The sequence below is a fragment of the Sinocyclocheilus anshuiensis genome, unplaced genomic scaffold (genome assembly GCF_001515605.1).
Source record: "Sinocyclocheilus anshuiensis isolate Anshui unplaced genomic scaffold, SAMN03320099.WGS_v1.1 scaffold2430, whole genome shotgun sequence".
NCBI classification, from domain to species: Eukaryota; Metazoa; Chordata; class Actinopteri; order Cypriniformes; family Cyprinidae; genus Sinocyclocheilus; species Sinocyclocheilus anshuiensis.
Window position 1 is genome coordinate 355989 of NW_015556097.1, and position 20845 is coordinate 376833.

Consider the following 20845-nt stretch of genomic DNA (forward strand, 5'->3'; position numbering starts at 1 on the left):
CCCTCCTGGTGGAATGACCTGCCCAAATCAATCTGAGCAGCTGAGTCCTTAACCATCTTCAGGAAACGACTAAAAACACATCTGTTCCACCTTTATTTGACCCTCTAACTCTAGTACTTTCTATTCTATTTTAATTCTACCTTATCTATTTATCTTCTTTCTTTATTTAAAAAAAACACTAGTTTTCTATTTTTTCTATTCTATCTACTTGTTTTTCTTTGTGTATGTGTGTGTGTGTATATGTGTATGTGTTTATATATATATATATATATATATATATATATACATTGCTACGTGTACTGCGTTAGGCTAACTGACACTGAGCACTTACATATTGTTGCTCTTTTGTTAGTTTTGATTGCTTCTATTGTCCTCATTTGTAAGTTGCTTTGGATAAAATGTAAATGTAATGTAAATATCACCTCCTTAAATTGTCATTTAGAAGAACAGTACATCCAAGAATTTGCTGAAAATGTCCTTTTGGACTTGTGGATTATTGTGATGTTTTTATCAGAATGTTTGGACTCTCATTCTGACGGCACCCATTCACTGCAGAGCATCCATTGCTGAGACAGTGATGCAATGCTACATTTCTACAAATCTGACGAAGAAACAAACTCATCCTAATCTTGGATTGTCTGTGGTTGAGCACATTTTCAGCAGATTTGCATTTTTAGATTAACTATTCCTTTATTATTAAAGAAAGAGAAAAATGAAACAAAAAAGTTGATCATGACATGATTTTACTCGTGGTGAACTGATGTGATGGTGTAATCATATCAGTCTGATGTCAGAGCTGAATGTGAGTTTTTTCCATGCAAAAAGTCGTGTTTGTGAAGAGATTCCAATTCAGGGAATAATATGCTGAATTTTTATGTTGTGAATTTCCTTGTTTGTGCTTTATGAACATGCAGAAACACGCTGAGGCAGGCTGTAGCAGCAGGCATAAACAGCCTGTGTAATAACATGAGTCTCAAAGATCAAATCAGTCATACAATCCTGAAATGAAACAATCACTGCAGTAAGAACACTAGAAAGGGCTCAAGTGCAGTGTGACTTACGCTGGTGACCTTGCGATAGATCTGAGCGGCGTTCTGGCACTCTGAATATGGGTATTCAGATGTGGCCATCTCCAGCATGCACATGCCAAACGCGTAGACGTCCACGGACTCATCGTAGTGCTCCTCGTACATCTCTGGGGCCATGAACTCCGGCGTACCTGAGGATATGATCACACAAACAAATGACAGCATGCAAAGATGTTCTGACACAGAGAAACACACACTCTGCTTTAATGGGGCTCAATTAAGCTACATCTGACTTCTGGAATTAAATGAATTACAAAATGTTGAAGGCAGTCTTGGAATCTAAGGATGTTTTTTGCATCTGCACTGATATTGGGGGAAATCTGTGAAAGGGGTTTGAATGTGGTAAAATGAGCATTGGTATCTGAAAGCAAAGTCAAATGAACCAGAATAATTAATAAAGGAACACTGTACACTACTAGTCAAAAGCTTTTGAACAGTAAGATTTTTTATGTTTTTTAAAGAAGCCTGCATTTATTTGATCCGAAGCACAGCACAAACAGTAACATTTTGAAATATTTTTTTACTATTTAAAATAACTGTTTTCTATTTGAATATATTTTAAAATGTAGTTTATTCCTGTGATTTCAAAGCTGAATTTTCAGCATCATTACTCGTCACATGATCCTTCAGAAATCATTCTAATATTCTGATTTGCTGCTCAAAAAACATTTATTATTATTATTATTATTATGTTGAAAACAGCTAAATATATTTTTTTCAGGTTTCTTTGATGAATAGAATGTTCAGAAGAATAGCATTTATCTGAAATAGAAATCTTTTGTAACATTATAAATGTCGTTATCATCACTTTTGATCAATTTAAAGCATACTTCCTAAATAAAGTATTCACGTCTATAAATTATTTCCCCCCCCCAAAAAAAAAATATATATTCTGACTCCAAGCTGGTATAGTGAATGGTCTAGCGTATAATGTTACAAAAGCTTTTTATTTCAGATAAATGCTGATTTTTGGATTTTTACATTCATCAAAGAATAAATATCGATAATAATAATAATAATAATCAGAGATGTTTCTTGAGCAGCAAATCAGTATAGTAGAATGATTTCTGAAGATCATGTGACACTGAAGACTGGAGTAATGATGCTGAAAATTCAGCTTTGATCACAGGAATAAATTACAGTTTAACAGATATTCACATAGAAAAGGGTTATATTAAATAGTAAAAATATTTCACAATGTTACTGCTTTTGCAGTATTTTGGATGAAATAAATGCAGGCTTGGTGAGCAGAAGAGACTTCTTTAAAAAACATTAAAAATCTTACTGTTGAAAAACGTTTGACTGGCAGTGTATGTTAATCCAGAAAAGCTGTATATGAGTGGACTGCTGTCTCACCGATCACACTCTTGGCGAAGGAGGCTCTTTTGAGCGTGGCCAGACCCAGGTCTCCGATCTTCACGCTGCCCGTGGGCCCCGTGATGAAGATATTGTCACACTTCAGGTCCCGGTGGATGATGGGAGGTGTGCGTGTGTGAAGGAAGTGCAGGCCTTTGAGGATCTGACGACACCAGCTGCGCAACACTTTGGGTTTCATCACCTTGAAGCGCTTCAGATACCTGGAGAAAACAAAACACATTACTGCTATTTTGCATAAACCTCAACTGCAAACACTTCATGTGTGTGTAACAGTGGCGACTCCAGAACTCTCCCTCTCAAAGAAGCTGTCACATGACTTTATATGAAGTGTCTTTAACTACATGGCAGGTCATTCCTCATATCTGATAAAAGATCAGGATCTTATTGCCCTGAAATGCTGAACAATATATTTTAAAGCTGTCTGTCATCAACAACCTCATCTGAATTCAACATTGTTACAAGGTAAAAAAAATAAAATAAAATAAATAATATTTTGAAAAATCTTACAGCATTTAAAAATCACAAAATTTTCAATTTGATTTTGATTGATTTCTATTTTCTCTTTTTCTTCCACATTAAGTATATAAGTAATCATTCTCTGTAATGTATTCTTTCAGCTATTAAATTTAATTTAACAATTAAAATAAAGGTTTTTATTGTGTCCCTCAAATTACTACTCACTGTGTTATTTTGACCACTGTACCTTTAAATGGATGCTCATAAATCACAAATCATTAAATGATGAAGTTGGCATCATTTCCTTAGAGAGAAACAACTTGTAAGTTGTGAGTTGAGTGAGGCTTCACCATTTTTAAGCTTCTATTTCATAGTTTTTGTTTCATAAATGCCTGAGCTTTTGCCTATCATGATTTCATAAAAAGCACCAAACTTTGAACTGCTGCTTTCCTGCCACACTGGACTGCAGCTCAGACTGTGACTCTATTGAGGTCCGTGAGAGCGCTCCTCACGTTTTGAGTGTGCCTGACGTCATGAGCTCTGTGACCAGCACGATGCACTTCTTCCCCTTCAGCGGAGACTCCCAGAAATCATAGAAGCGCACAATGTTTGGGTGCTGGAGGCCCTTCAACATCTCAGCCTCCTCTTTAAAGCGCTGCCTCTCCACCTTCGTCAGCTTGCGGTCCTGAAACACACACACACACAACCAATGAAAACAATTCATCTGACACTCTGAGGAATGAGACTCGGATGCATGAACTCAAATCAAACCACTGGAAAATACTTTCTTCAGGATCACTATAAGCTTGATATTAATCACAGTGAATAAATCAGCTCGGTGAGGAACAGACAGAAAGACCTCATGAGAAATTGAATTCAGAAATATCTTCTATATTGAGTCTCTCTTTTCTTCAAGCGAGAGAGAGATATACCTCCCCCATCCTGCAGTGAGATTTGTGACCCTGGAGCACAAAAGCAGTCTTAAGTCGCTGGGGTATATTTGTAGCAATAGCCAACAATACATTGTATGGGTCAAAATTATCCATTTTTCTTTTATGCCAAAAATCATTAGGATATTAATTAAAGATCATGATCCATAAAGATATTTTGTAAATTTCCTACCGTAAATATATCAAAACTTAATTTTTGATTAGTAATATGCATTGCTAAGAACTTCATTTGGACAACTTTAAAGATGATTTTCTCAATATTTAGATTTTTTTGCACCCTCAGATTCCAGATTTTCAAATAGTTGTATCTCGGCCAAATATTGTCATATCCTAACAAACCATACATCATATTCAGCTCAATTTCAGAAAATTGACACTTATGACTGGTTTTGTGCTCCAGGGTCACACATAATCATACAGTGACTCAATTCCTCATGGAGAACATCAAGTCCCACACTGCATTTATACTCCGCTTCACTCACAAATGTGTCTCATTACAGAAGTCAATATGTTGTGAACACCGAGTATATCTGAAAGCATAAGTGCCATTTTTAGGCCTGATGCATGTGCACAAGGAAATCTACTTGTGCATAGTGAGAGGCTTTTCTCATGCATTATGCAGCGCTTGCTTCAGTGTCTGTCCTGCATGCTCCACCTCTGCTCCATCTGCATCACCTCACGCTCACAGTGCAGCTCTGCCCATGAATGTTTCAAACACACTATTTAAACGCTTGGAATTAATGTTGATGAAAAAGGCTGCATTTATTTGATCAAAAATACAGTAAAAACTGTAACAGTGAAATATTATTAGAATTTTAAATTGTTGGACCTACTCTGTCTCAAGTGTTTTTAACTACATTGTATTTGCAATAAATGTACTTCTTCTTTCTTTTTTACATTGTATTTTTATTTACAAATGCATTAATACCCTAATATAAAGTGTGATCATACTGCTTTCTATGTCAGAATATTGTAAAATGATTGCTGTGATGCAGCGCTGAATTTTCAGCATCATTACTCCAGTCTTCAGCGTCACATGATTCTTATATTTTAAATACTTCTCAATAATACTGTATTTTTCATTAAATGAGTGCAGCCTGAGTGAGCATTAGAGGTATGAAGCTACCTGGTGCAGGTGCAGCATGTGCATTTTTCAGTGTTTACTGCATTTCGATATTTTTTGAAAAACAAAACAAAAACAACTAGCCAAGTCAATTTAGTCCATGATGTGAACATAGCTTGGGTCTCTCTTTATGAAAACACCAGCACATCTGTACACAACATATGACTCAGGGCTAGGGGTTTGTGAGCAAGCACAAATGAATATGCTTTACCCACTGCTTCTCTCATACTCTACACACATCAATGCTGCTGACAAACACAGTTCAAAGAATATGCTGTTTCTTCGGGAAGCTTTATTTATTTGATTTCATTTTAAAATGGGCGTAGAAGCACAAATAAAAGCATCAGCTAAACCCCACAGTGTCACATCCTGCTGTTCCTCAGCCGAGTGATTCAGTGTTTTCAGACAGACAGGTCTAAAGATGGGCTGTTAAACTCAGGAATTAATCAATACCCTTCTGTTCCAGCCCTGCACAGCTCTATTAGCGTTTATTGATAGAGCTATAATATGTGCAGACATACTCACAGTTGAGCGCACACAGAGGAAATCTGCGCATGTTTCCAGTACCCAAACGTTACATCACAAAAACTGCGGCTGCGTGAGTGTGTGTTCACACTTCATGAATAAATAACTGCACTCACACATACAGTACAGTGAGACGGCCTTTGTTTAGTCAGGACTGACAGAATGACACTCAACTGTAGATTACAGCATAAGCTATGAGAGCCCGTGCATTACAATGATTTTACAACACTTATGGAGTCTGCAGCATCAATATTAGAAAACAATAAAGGGTTGCATTTATGAAAGCAGATTAAACAATAGTACTCTGCCCAGTGCATTGATCAAACCTGAATGCACAATAGAGACCCCAGCTTGACAAGCAGTTTCCTTTCTTATTATTTCCAAACAGGAAGTACTGAACTGGGACGCACTGAAGGGCTGTTTAATTTATACACTAAAGTGAATAGGCTTTAGATGGCTGATTTGTCAGTGGCAGATGCTCTTAAAGAGGCAGCTCACCACCAAACCTGACTTTCTTTTTTTTCGTTTGAAATTTCATTTTCTCAGAGAAGATTTTAATGTGAATGAATGAAATTAATATTCACCCTATGCATTTTTTATTGAGCATATTGTGAACATTTCAACCGTGCAAGTTTAATTTTAAATTACTAAATGATAATGTGAATACTAATGTACAAAACGTGTTTCACACAAATACAGAACACTAAAATAATGCAATAAATATGAATTTAACAACATTCCCCTTCAGGAACTCGAGCTGCATCGGAACGCTTTGGGAACAAGTATGCCCACGCGGCCAGACTTACCAATCTCTGCCTAGTGTGGAAGAGCACAGCTAAGGCGAGAGAAAGGAGCCAGGAGTGGCGCAGAATGCAGGAAGGCACCTGACAAAGTAGGCGGGAACATCCCGCAGCGTCCCGAAGGCCAACTTCAGAAGGAGTAAGTCTTGACCCCTAAAGGAGAGGGGAGATCAGAGGACTCGAGGCTATGGAAAAGCATCCTGATCCACCGCTTAGCATAAGCTTCTCTGGCCAGAGGCCTCAGCCTCAGCGTACCGTGGAGGAAACGTGTAACTAGGGGGTGTCTGCCCCCCACCCCCCCAGGGGCCACACCCACGCTTCCACAGCTCCGGGCGGGGGTGAAGATAGTACCCACCGCCTGTGAGAGGAGATCCCTCCTCGGACCGGCCAGAATGGGGCTACCAAGAGTAGACGGACCCCGTCCCGGCAAACTCTCTCCAGAACTCCCGGGAGCAGAGTGATCGGGGAAAAAGGCGTACAGACAAAGCCTCGGCCACGTCTGTACCATAGTGTCCAGTCTGAGAGGAGCTGGATGAGTCAGAGAGAACCAGAGGGGACAGTGCGATGTCTCTCGAGTCACAAACAGGTCCACCTGAGCCTGGCCAAAACTCTCTATAGAGTGGCGCAGAATGCAGGAAGGCACCTGACAAAGTAGGCGGGGACATCCCGCAGCGTCCCGAAGGCCAACTTCAGAAGGAGTAAGTCTTGACCCCTAAAGGAGAGGGGAGATCAGAGGACTCGAGGCTATGGAAAAGCATCCTGATCCACCGCTTAGCATAAGCTTCTCTGGCCAGAGGCCTCAGCCTCAGCGTACCGTGGAGGAAACGTGTAACTAGGGGGTGTCTGCCCCCCACCCCCCCAGGGGCCACACCCACGCTTCCACAGCTCCGGGCGGGGGTGAAGATAGTACCCACCGCCTGTGAGAGGAGATCCCTCCTCGGACCGGCCAGAATGGGGCTACCAAGAGTAGACGGACCCCGTCCCGGCAAACTCTCTCCAGAACTCCCGGGAGCAGAGTGATCGGGGAAAAAGGCGTACAGACAAAGCCTCGGCCACGTCTGTACCATAGCATCCAGTCCAACCCCAGCTCTTACAAGTGAGCGTGAACGACATCTCGATGCCGAACTGCCATCTGCTCAGATTGAGCTAATATCAACCAATTATCGATGTGGTTGAGTATGTGGATGCCCTGGAGTCACAGAGGAGCCAGAGCAGCATCCACACACCTCGTGAAAGTGCGGGGCGAGAGTGCAAGGCCGACGGAAGAACCAGGTAAGCTTTTGCCCCCAAAAGCAAACCTCAGGAACTTCCATCCTTCTTTGGGACGATGACGTACCGGCTGTAGAACCCAAACTGTCTGTCGAGAGAAGGGACCACCTCGATGGCCTCCTTCCTCAAGAGAGTGTTAACTTCTTGTTCCATTACCAGAGCCTGCTCGGGGCCCACCAGAGTGGGAATGACCCCGTTGAAACGAGGCGGAGAAGAACCGAACTGATTCGGTAGCCTCTTCTACAGTGTGCAGGACCCACTGAGACACATTTGGCAGACGTTTCCATGCTGCCAAAAAGGTCTACTAAGGGAATCAGTCTCTCGAAACTGAGATAATGAATAATGAGATCTCTGGTGTAATCTGCGCGGCTAGGTTGGTGCCCTGAAGCGACGAGCCGGCAGGAGACGGCCGAACAAGCTGAAGTCTCCTATTGAAAACGACGGTCCTCAGACCCACGTCATCTCCTAGGAAGACTAGACTGATAGAACCAGAGCCTGCTCGGGGCAGGACCCAATGACTCCCACTCATTATAATATTAGGCATAATATGCTTGTGTAACTGATGCTTGTGCAACTGGCGAGCTCATCGACGCCCTCCGTATCAACCTCCTCGGAGGAAGACAGGCGGAGCGTCGAGCCCTCTCACCGGGGGAAAAGAACAGCAGCGCGGGCTTCCGAACCCCGAGAGCGGGCGCTGGATCTGGTAGGTGAGGAAGAAGATAGGGGCGAGCCCGTCTACATTCCCTCCACCGGATCCATATGCGAAACCCACGAGTACAGCCACCGCTCCGCCTTGGCGAAAGCGGAGCTGGCGCCGCAAGAAACGCCGGTGAAGGCTCCCTCCTCAAAGAGAGCCTTCCGAGAGCGAAGCAAGGCAGTAACAAACGCTCGCCATGCGGGCAGTTAGCTCCCTCGAGAGCTGACTCTGTGTGCTTCGCTCCCAAGCAGACAACACACAAACTGTGTGTGTCCCCACCCGAAATATAGCGCGGGCAGGGAGGAATACACAGCCTGAATGCTGTCTGCTCTTGCCCAAATGCTTTTTATTTATTTATTTTTTTGCTGAAGCTTGGCATAATGGAGCTTATAAGTGGACAAACAACACTAAATAAGACTCACAAAAAGATTGCGACTGACACACACATTTGCGCTTGCTGAATGACAAAAAGCTGACGCCGGTTCCACCGCACATGCTTTTATAGCTTCCTGGTCGCAATGTCACCCGCCCATGACGTCTCGCCCATCTATTGGACTCATTTCATATGTGATTCAGAGCATGGTCATGCTGGGGGCGTTCCCAAAGCGTTCCGACGCAGCTCGAGTTCCTGAAGGGGAACCCTAATGTACATAAATGTGAAGGAAAATCTAAGAGGAAGCAGTTATTTAAATTAAAAACCAAATGTGAGCTGTGGGATTTGCAGATTTCACTGAAAATAAGACGTGAAATGTAATTATTATCATTTTCTATGATTTACCTAGTACAGCTTTTCACTGTATAAAATATGGAAACTTGCTGTTAAGCAATTAAGAGGATTTTGCTGTAACAAGTTTAGACTTTTATCATTAAAATGGTTTTCATTTTTACAGTGTGCATCATAGGCCAATTTCATAGGGTCTTTAAAAAGAATTCAATAGATATGAGCAGCGTTATTTTTTTCTTTTTTTCAATATTCAATATTTCATCAAAGCACACTTCAATGCCACACACTTTTAGTCATCAAAAACAACATTCTAATTGATAATGTACAAAATTATAAAACCCTTCTACAACCTTTTAACAATTTCAAACAGCACTTTGAAAAAAAGTTTGTAAACTTTAAACGTGTAAAGATTCGAAGCATCAACAAACATGCAGAGATGGATAAAGAGATAAATGGTTCAGACAGTGTTGGGAAGGTAACTTTGGAAATGTAAAAGGTTACACATTACAAGTTACCCTATTTAAAATGTAATAAGTAGTGTAACTATTTCAATTACTTTGTTAAAGTAATGTAACTGATTACATGCGATGACTTTTTGATTACTTTTCTACATTTAAATTTAGCAGACACTTTTATCCAAAGCAACTTACAATTAAGGACAATAGAAGCAATTAAACCAACTTCCAAAATCCTTCATCTCTTGAACTAAGATTATAATACTTTAATTTTAAAGCACAGTCACCACAAAATCAGACTTAAGCACCTTTTTACTTTGAGATCGTCCTGAGGTTAAATACAGATTTAAATTCATAACAAGATATAGTAAATATTAATACAAGTAGTATTCAGATGTAACCCCTTTGTAATCGTTAACATTTTCATAAGTAACTGTAATTTAATTACACATTTTTTTGCAGTAACTGTAACCGATTACAGTTACATTTATTTTGTAATTAAGTTACGTAACACTGTTACATGTAACTAGTTACTCCCCTGGAGTGGTTTGGAAGGTGAAGAGGTGAGTTCTGACTTTTCAATTTTTAATTAAAAAGCTCTGTCACTGATGTGCTCATTAGTGGTCAATGTTTTGTGTCTTATGGTGTGACATTATTTACATAAAAATTAAACACTTTTTTACAAATTTTACTTATAAATTCTTACAAATCATTGCTGCAATGTGGCAATTTACATGCTAAGTATAAGCTAGCTGTTTTTAGTTAACAAAGAGATTGGCTAAACTGAACAAAACGTCATATGGTGTGACTTTTTTCCGTCACACCATATGATACTTTTGTCACACAATATTACATACACCTTTTTTAATGATAAATAAATAAATATTAAAAACATATTGAAAGAATTTAATGGTGTACATTAAATTGCCCATACAATTAATATATTCCTTTTCAATTTTATACTTAATTTAACCATGTTTGCCATGCTTTACATATTAAAAGATGCAATTTTTTGTCTGTGTCAGGCAGAAATGTCAAGTAAAGAGAGGACACGAAAATACAGGGAAAGACTCAATGCTGACCATGCAAGGAGAGAGGAGGTCCTGAGGGAAAGGAGGAAAAAGTAAGGAGATCATGCCAGTTCACACAGAACAGACACCTTCTATAGACCAATTATAGGTTTGTAAACATTCAAGGATGCGCGCGCATCATGGTTGCAGAAAACCCGGGAGAGATAGCCTTTACAGCTAGAGAATTTCATGGATGTGGATGAGTTCGTCTGCGTCATCACGTTCTATTAGTTCTACAGCTTCAGTTTCGGAACTTTCACACTTAGTAACACATACAGCTGTTCCTGTCAAACACATATGGTGTTTGATTTACTCATATTTCTGAGTTTCATAAATACATTTTTAAAAGTATTAAAACAATGTTGGTATGTTTGATGATTTTTATTTTTATTAATGTTAATTGAATTAATTGAATGTATAATTCAATTAATATTTGTATAATGCATATAAAATACACTTTTTTGCATTGACAAATTGTGGTGTGGTGCATTTCATCATATAGTGTGACACTATATCATTTGGTGTGACAATCAGAATTGTGGCAATAAAAATACTTTTTTTGTTATAAACCATACAAAAGCCAATGGAACAAAAAATAAATAGTATCAGCAAGATTCACAAGCATTTTGTTAGATTTATAACAGGGTTTGTCAGAATTATTCTAAAATGTCTGGAAAGGCTGAGGAGAGATGTCTTACTCTGCATGATGATTTAGAAAAATAATACAAAATCTAATGGATCTGCACAAAATAATGTTAAATCTTAAGATAGTAATGATAAAGATTTATGGTGAAGTTAGTTACTTAGGGAGAGTATATCCCAATTTCATTTTATATAGAATAACTTTTATGTCACACCATATGACAATTTTAGGCACAAATGCAACAAATTGGTAAATAAATCCAATTTCCAATACAAAATCTAAAAGACCACATATTTTTTGGAAATTCAAGAGTCAGGCTTATATGTCAAACACCCATTTAGATAATGCACTGTGAAAATGCTGCTGAGTTTCAGTCAATGTCATGAACTCGGTGGCTTTCGGTGCACTACTGACCTCAGCACTTTACACTGGCCCTGAATGGAGGCGTTTTGATTGTACTGAGTCTGACCGCGGTCCTGACTGACCCACTGACCCGACTCCACACATCAGAACAATCAGCCCAGTGAACGCTGAGATCCGAGGTCAACGGCACGACCCTTCTCCACAAGAGTCTCTATGAGTTTCACTGCCACTAGACACTTCCAGAGATATGATGAACCGGACAGTATTGAGCTTCTGTTATCAGCTCACAAATACTGGTGTGACGGAAGATTCTGTCTGTCATATGAATTTCATCAGCTTTGTATTTTAGTGAGCAGCCGTTTGACAGAATGATGATGATGATGTCAAATCTGCTCCAGGGCCTATTTTAGACACTCCCTGTCATTGTAAATATCCAAACACTATCTAAAAATGAACACTAATTGAGAAAGTTAATCAGCATGCACAAATAACAGATCTCTGATTGAAGCAATAAGCCCTTAGAAGCCTTGGTTTACAGTGAATTGATAACAGCTAAGGGGCGTTGTTAGGCACAACGCAGAGTGGCATAACTGGAATCGATGTTCTCTGTATGATCCATGGAATCTATAAAGACCAGTCTCATGACAACAGGCAAACTAATCAAAAATTATTAGCATTTTTGAAATTACATTATAACTGACCACAAGGTGGCTCTGCCCCCGAAATATTTTCAGAGCATGGTGCCGATGGCACACACCTAGTTTCATTACTATACACCAATGCGTTCATAAAATATAGCATTTCATGAAAAAAAAAAAATCAAAATCACAATAGCAGAAGCCCAAAATTGGATATCGGTTGACTCTGTGAGTCTGTACACTGTACACTGAATTTAAAGACACCAGCCTTGTGACTTTTAACCAAAACATTCAAAAGTTCTATGCAAATATATCCATTTTTCATACATCTTGACCACTAGGTGGCGCTGTGCTGAAACTGTGCAGGTACCCTCAGGCCGTGCTTATCATAACACACACCAAGTTTGGTTTTAATACGCTAAAGCGTTGCGGAGATATAGCCTCATGGCAATTTTGCTGTTAATTTCGTTCACGTGTTTTTCAACAGTTTGACTAATCAGCATGAACTCCAAGTTATTTTGTCAGCATGGCTTGAAGGTGACGTGATTCAATTTTGTGAAAAGCCGGACAAACAGCCTATAAGATCAAAAAAAGTATGTTTTTCAGAAAATTCAAAATGGCAAAAAATATTTCCCTTAATTGGCCTGTATTTATGTATTTACCACTGCTCGGAAAAGCTCCCATACAGGTCCGGCTCCATTCAGACTCCCAGTTTTTAATATCTCCCATCTTCTGTTCTCTTGTGGAATGAGCTGTTGCTTCATTCAGAAACACAGCAAATTCTAAGAGATAATTGGGTTGCAAATGTTGTTTCACGTAGTCTTTATGTAACAGATTTTGAGGAGATCTCTTACTGCATCACTGATCTGTCCGGGTCCAAAGCGCGTCATCTTACACTTGAGCTATGAGGAGTTAAGAATCAGAAAGAAATGGTGTTCGTGTCTAGGCTAGTTTGAGGACGAGCGGTGCATTCGGCTCTGTTCTGTTTTGTTCACTCCAGCTATTTTTGGGCACAGTAACACATCATGTGTGAACGCACACTTTCTCGTCTCCCGCTGCAGTCACAACAGCATCATCCTTATTTCTGGTCCTTCGACACGGATGAACACAGCCGCTAACTTCATATTTCCTTGGCTTGGTCTTGTTTCAGCTGTGGGCTAGTCGAACTAATAAGGATCTGAACTGTTAACAAAAAGGGTTCCTTTTAATTCATCAATTTAAAATAATGCAATTATTTAACTGTTCAGTGCTTCATTTAAAGCACTTTTTTTGGACTTCTGCATCCACACATGCCAAACACAGGTCGAGGGAGAGTGGGGATGGTTGCAACACTTTTTGCATTTCCTTTAGTTTCTCAGAGACTGTTTACATTACAAAGCCAAAACTTTAATACGATAAAACCACATCTATCAGCTACTCACCTACATTGCTGCAACATGTGTACATATGATAATATACGTACAATGTATACTTGAATAGACAAAGTGAAATGTTGCAACTGACCCCACAACAGGGAACGGTTGCAACATTCATTAAAATGTAATCAAAATCATTCTTGAATATCATTTTGCAATTTAATTTAAGTCTTCAATACGTTAAATTGGCTGATAAAACCAAAGAATAGTAAATGGAAAAACATTTTCAAGTAAGTAGATTTTTAACCTAGATTTACTTAAAAGGAGAGATACCTAACTATTGAAAGGGGTTCTGTTTTAATCCAAAAAAAAATACAATTATGTAATGTTATGGCAAGCTTTTAAATCATGAATATCATCACTGGAGCTCATTCCTGATTGAAGAAATAAGCTGCCCCTGCAACCGTCCCCCACTCTCCCCATACTCCTGGTTCATTTTCAGAAATAAATACAATTTGAAAATTAGTCATGTTTCGTATTTGTTTAAGGGAAATGTATATAATTTCAGGACTTGACTTCAATGAACGCCACATTTATGCAGAAATCAACTTTCTGACTTTTTGCTTTTTCACAATTTTGAGTGATGACACAAATGAACTGTACGTTTCAAAAGAACTGATTTGCAGAATAAATGTAATTTATGAATCCTAACTTCAGCTTTGGTGGACATGACCATCAACCTCGGGCTTTCTTCAGATCAACAGGCTGCTCTGCCTAGTCGATTTGGAAAATATGCAGCTTTGTGCATCAAACAGACGGCACACGTGTGAGAGCACTTAAAGACCTGAACGAGTGGCACACTAAATACAGGCTGAATGGAAGACAGGCGTGAGCCATGAGCCGGAGAACATCACTTCAACAAGAGCCTCATGAACCCTGCAATCTGTGAACCGTACAGCGCTTTCAACATGAACCCAGTAAAAGTGATCTGAACATCTCCCACTAAGATCACACAATAAACCAGTACGACTGCACAGATCATAATCTCACATGCAATAAGATGAGGTCATGTGACAATGAGATTTTTTTGTTGCATCATGTGGTGAATAAAAAAAAAAAGTGGGCAGCTATTAAGGCTCTCTTATGAAACACGCACTGATTTGTAAATCTGTCAAATTCGATTCAGTGCAATGACTGCAGTGATGTACTGTTTCACGTTTGAGGTTGATATCCGGATCTTCCTCTCCTGTTCTCCTGCGCTGGCAGCAGGGTTTGTGCAGCTCGAGGCCATTCAGTGCATTTCCCATGAGGCGCTGTTGACACAGCACAAATTCACCTGATGTGGCTTCATCTGTCAGGCAGGACACCAGAGGACCATTAACAGATTTGACTGAAGCAGGAGGACTCCACAATCCACTCCATAAAACGCTTTCTGGCATCCTGGCATGAGATCTACTGAATGACGAGGAACTTCACAGAAGCAAAAGAGCCAAATCCTGAATAGAGACAGACTGAATTTTTTAACACAGCTCAAGTGTATGCTTGTGCTGATTTTATGCATGTAGGTTATGTAGGGTTACCTTATAATGTCAACATGTAACATTGCTCCAAGGCTTACAACTGTTTATGAATTTAGACATTTATGCATTTGACAGATGCTTTTATCCAAAGCAACTTGCATTGCATTTGATGAATGCATTTGATTAGTTCATGCATTCCCTGGGAATCGAACCCAGAACCTTGTTGTTGCTAGCACCACGCTCAACTGTTTATGCTCTGAAGTACCTATGGAGAAAATGAATGGCCAGTGCTCCGGAATCAATGCTGCTGGAATAGTGTGCGGTCAGTATCCAGACAGAGACCGTGACGGAGGAGGATCGGTGGACAGCTGCGCCAAAACACCCTGGCAGGTCAATAATATCATCAACAATCTGTCACCAGGCAAACCCTCTTCAAATTATCTCTTATATAAAGCAAAGCCATCAGTGTCTGAATCCCTTAAATGAAGTTCCCTGCAGCAAAAGGCCAACGGATCTGAAAAGAACGATTTCTCAACATGGTCCATTGCCCAACCTCTTAAGAACCAAATGAACAACAGTACTGACCTAGTTTGCAGTGTTTAGCATATTTAGCCCAAACACACGGGCAGACAAACCCGGACACGACTGGAGTGTGTGTTTCTGTGGGTCTGAGATCCCCATCAGCGACGCCACATTCCTGCAGCTACAGATGCTTATCGACAGAGCAAACACACACACACACACACACACACACTGAGAAACTGCAGCTGACATGTTTTAAGTCAGGCTGAAGCTTTCAAATGCATTCGAAGAGGTGTTAAAGTCATCTGAACGTCTTTACAGGGCTCAACAATAAAAACTCGAAGCCCGAGTCACAGATTACTAACCCAGGCTAAAGAACGAGATAACAGTTACTAGACATACAGATACTAGTCCAACAACCCTTCACTAAATAAACATCGGCAATGTTCACACTGAACACTTCCAGTCACAAACACTGTATGACCCTTCAGATCTGAACAGAAGCATTATGTGAGCCATTGTTATAGTTATCAAACACCAAATATAAACCACAGCCAAAAGCAACCAACCTACTCATGAAAAGCTACTTTGACATTCAGTTTGTAATAAAACAAATTCCGTGTTTCCCAGGCCACTGGGAGCTTGAGAATTTTGCATTTGTGGTTTCAGTTTGTCCATAAAGATTTATTGAATATTTTCATACGTGATGAAATAATGAAGGGCTTCCAAGTAAAAACCTTTGCAGGTTTTACCTACAAGCCCCACACCGATGACTCAAGCTTCACAATCTGTCTGCTCTTTTACAACAGACCTGTTTTGGACCCGTGACTCGATTCAACATCAATAATGAACAAATATCTGTATGACTAACAACCATTAAAGAGGGACTGAAACCTAAACGAAACACTGGCAAGGTCTGCATGGCATAGACTGTAAATACAGCACCGTTGATCAGTCAGCGAGCACCAGGTGACCTTACTGTGCAATATTTCATTGTGTAAAATCTTATTCATCATGGTCAAGCTGTCAACTACACTACCTCAGCACTTGTCACTACCTGCTTAATTGCACATAATGTTTGCATTTATGCACATCTGTTGTCTTATGTTATGTGTCCTCTGTGTACTGTGTTGTATAGCATATTGTGTATATTGTATATTGCATTGTGTATAGTGCATTGTATTGAATACGTACTATGTATATTGTATATCATATTGTATAATGGTAGATCCTTTAGTGTATCATATGTGTGTGCAGATTCGTACATGGTACACCACTATTTGTAAGAATCAAGATTCAAGAAGGCACCTGGAGGTTGCTCCATCAGAGTTTCATTGTACAGTGACAATAAAGTTCTCTTACTCTTGTGACCAATGGCAAGCAAGTCGTTTCCATAACAACAAAACCAACAAGAAAAAAATGGAGAAGATAGATCATACTAGTTTCTGAGCACAAGTACTTTTATGATATGAGCACAAAACTCTATCTAGTCTAAAATATGCCACAAACCGTGCATCATCCAACCGGAGCTCCTGGACTTAATTGTTGTATGCACCATAATGTTTCCTTCCCCGTATAATGTGGCGCACCCACAAACATCATTGTGAACCGACATTCTCCTCCAGGTTAACTTCAAAAGCCAACGCAAGAGCCAACTTTTTACTCATTCTCGACATTTCTGCAGCACACAGCACTAGGCTACTGATGCAGCTGTTGTTATAGCAACAAAAGAAGCCCTCGGCTGCTGTTTGTAACCAAAACACTGCCAGCATTGTGTTTTACTAAAAAAGCGCTCTTGTCAACTTTTTCTTGTCAAAAAAGAGGCCAAGTGTGAACAGGCCCTTAAACTAGTGCTGCACGATTAATCGAATGCGATTGTCATGCGTATCTTGTCAGTAAAGCCGGTTCTGTGATCAGCAGTAAATCTCCATCACCTGCTTTCAGATGGAGCAGCATTTACTACACAGTGCCATGCTTCACTGACACGCGATTGCATTTCGATTTATCGTGCAGCCCTACCGTAAACCGTTTTTTTTTCAGCAGAGAAAGCACCACGATATCACCATCACTTCACATGCACACACTGATCATCGAGAACATGTGGAAACACACCTGAAGTTCACACCAGGCCACCTCCACCCAGGTGTCCGTGTCCAGGCCCTTGTAGACCGTCTTGAAGGAGCCGCGGCCGATCTCGATGTCAAACTTGAGAAAGCGTCCGCCGGGAGAGGTGGCCACGGCCTTCATCTCAGCCTCCTCCTCGTTCTCCTCGCTGGCCGCCTTTACGTGAGTCTTCACGCTGTCCGCTCTGAGCTCCGTTCGCTCCTCGTCTGCGCTGCCGCTCTCCAGCTCTTTCTGGGCCTTCTGGCTCTCCGTGCTCGATCCCACCTGTAAACCGGATCGGACGGCCAGAGTTCGGTCCACAATGGTCCTCAGGTTGATGCTGAGCATCTTCCTCTGCTCCTCGCACTCCGGGTTGCAGTCGTCGGCCTGGGGCTCGTCATTATCAGTGAACCACAGGCTCCTGCGGATGAACCTCTGGCGTTTGGAGGAGGGATAGGAGCTGGGGTCACTGCCGGCGCGCACCAGCGCTGAGCTCTCCAGCTTATTCACGTTCCCCTCGCTGATGGTCTCGTAGATGTTGAGCTGCAGCTCGCACTGAGAGTTGGGCACGGATGAGGCGCAGCAGTCGGGTTTGGGCTCCATGGTTTGAATCAGTCACACGTTTGTGCCGCTCAAGATCAAACCGCAGGGGAGCGGCAGCACTGACGCATTTTCCCAAACATCAACGATAACACGTCCATCTGTGGGAACAACATATTCATCACATTCAAGAATCATATTCAGTTTCAGGTTACACCAGGACTGCTAATAATAAATCTTCATTTCTGTCTGCATGGAATAACCTGCCACATTTGCCAACAGAAAGCACCACATGCACACAGGTGTCATTTTTTAATTTTGACACCAGTGCAAATGTCCTCTAGTTTCAAATAATTAGTCTGGTTGTGGGTTAGATGTTCTTTGGTGAAATTAAAAAAAAAAATGTGTAGGCCTATGTACATGTTTTCTCCACTTTAAACTGTAAACTTGTATGCAAATTTGGTTTTATCATTAAATAAGCACACGTTTGCATATTATATAAACAGAAGGCACATAAAACGACACATCTTTTACGAGTTTCTTAATTTAATGCACAATCAAGCGGTAGGTCATTGTCAAAAATAATGAAATAAAACCTTATAAAACAATTTATGTATGAGCATTGCGCATGTTTTCGCCTCTTTTTGCAAAAGTGCAATAAAACAAAAAACAAACAAACCCGAAATTATCAGGAAAAGCGTTTTTTCAAACGAGGTGCTATGAAATACAAATACTTATAGCATGGGCAAATGTCACGCCTCTAAATGCTAACCAATGCTGATCTAATCGACGTAGGCCTAATAATAACAATTCAATGTTTATAAAGACGCTAGTTTTTATTTAGAATATTTTTAAAGCTGCAAAATATTGCGGCCTCGTCAGAATTGCTAAATGCTTCACAATCCCTCCTTAAAGCCTGCGATATCTACCCAGTAATACGGCTTGCAAACGAATGAACGCTTGAAGCGATGATGATGATGATGATGATGATGAGCGCGAGCTACTGCAGGTGCCACAGCTCTAATATCCTCCGTCATGTGCTACGAACATAAAGCAGCGATGATGGGTAACTCACATGAGAAAGCTCGCTTTGACGGTGGCAGATCTTCAGAGCAGCGGCGGTGTTTAACGCGACAGCGAGCGGCAGAGATGACGCGCTGACCACCGGTAAAACACGCTAAATCACGCGCTGCGCATTTGCAGGAGTGTCGCCTCGAAGCTCAGCCGCATCTCATTCAGCTCGGCATCCCTGGAAATGTCTTCTGAACGCTGCTCCTCCACGCCCAGCGCCGCTGCTCCAATCACAGGATCATTCCCAACATTCCTCTGCCTCCTCCTCACCTCTCACTTCACATCACATCATGAGCAGGACAAACGAAACAAAAGGAGATATTTCGCAGGATTTCCAAGCAGCTCGTTTCCATACAGCAACAGCAAGAAGGGAACAGATCCTTTAAAGTATGCATGCAACCTCATCAAAATCAACAAGAGAGCAATGATATGCAAGTGCTATAACAAGTCTCAGTTAGCTTAATGCAGAATAAAAAGAATAGAGAAGCTAGTATTCGTTTTTTTTTTTAAGAGAAACAAGCAGTTAGTAAATGAATAAAGTGCAAGCCTAAAAGGGGCAGGTTTTTTTATAAAGAATAGAATTAGAATAGAAAGCGCTAGAGTTAGAGGGTCAAATAAAGATGGAAGAGATGTGTTTTTAGTCGTTTCTTGAAGATGGTTAAGGACTCAGCTGCTGGGATTGAGTTGTGCAGGTCATTCCACCAGGAGGGAACATTTAATGTAAAAGTCCGTGAAAGTGATTTTGTGCCTCTTTGGGATGAACAATAAAGCAACGTTCACTTGCAGAACGCAAGCTTCTAGAGGCACATAAGTCTAAACTAATGAATTTAGGTAAAGGGGTGCAGAGCCAGTTGTAGGCGAACAGTAGTGCCTTGAACTTAATGCGAGCAGCTACTGGTAGCCAGTGCAAATTGATAAAGTATTAGCGGAAATTAAATCCATTTTTATTATTATTATTATTATTCAATTAAATTATTAATTGATTATTATTACTGGAACTTGTTTGTCACACAAAGGCCTGGTTTCACAGACAGGGCTTAGACTAATGGTCTTTGCACACTGAGTCTGAAATTCTCGTCCAAAATTTTCGCACATTACAAAATAAATACAATTTCATGCTGTGTCAATCATGTTTACACACTGCCTCTGAAAGTTTCTTCCGTCATAAAAAAATTCGGATCAGGTTCAATTTTCTATGTTTTTATATCCATAGCAAGCATTTTGATAGGAAAGGATGACGAATACGAAAAAACGCATACGAAAATTCCGGACGCAGTGTGCAAGGACCTTAAGCCAGGATTAGGCCATAGATCAATTAGGAGATTGAAGTCATCTTTATAAACATGCCTTAGAAAAAAACATTACTGGTGTGCATCTTGAGATAAAACAAAGGCAGTGACATGTTTTAAGATCAGTCAGTGCAAGTTTCTTTCAGTTGAAACAGCTCAGACTTAGATTTTAGTCTAGGACTAGGCTTAAGCCTTGTCTGTGAAACCGGGGGAAAGCTGTTCGCTTGTTAAGTCGTGACATAAGGAATTCTGGTTCCAAGCCTCTAG

At 40.4% G+C, this 20845-nt stretch overlaps 1 protein-coding gene across 1 annotated transcript in view; it reads right to left on the minus strand.

Moving 5' to 3' along the window:
* The window catches only part of LOC107676208 (serine/threonine-protein kinase WNK2-like), a 130502-nt gene extending 110951 nt beyond the window's left edge, over positions 1–19551 (minus strand). Inside the window, exons 1-5 of the mRNA XM_016470713.1 lie at positions 19148–19551; positions 17688–18379; positions 3434–3606; positions 2445–2665; positions 1062–1219 (exon numbers count right to left, since the gene is read on the minus strand). Coding sequence (XP_016326199.1) covers positions 1062–1219; positions 2445–2665; positions 3434–3606; positions 17688–18281 — 1146 coding nt within the window. The 5' untranslated portion in view covers positions 18282–18379; positions 19148–19551. The remainder of the gene's footprint in view (positions 1–1061; positions 1220–2444; positions 2666–3433; positions 3607–17687; positions 18380–19147) is intronic.
* Between the last annotated feature and the right edge of the window lie 1294 nt (positions 19552–20845).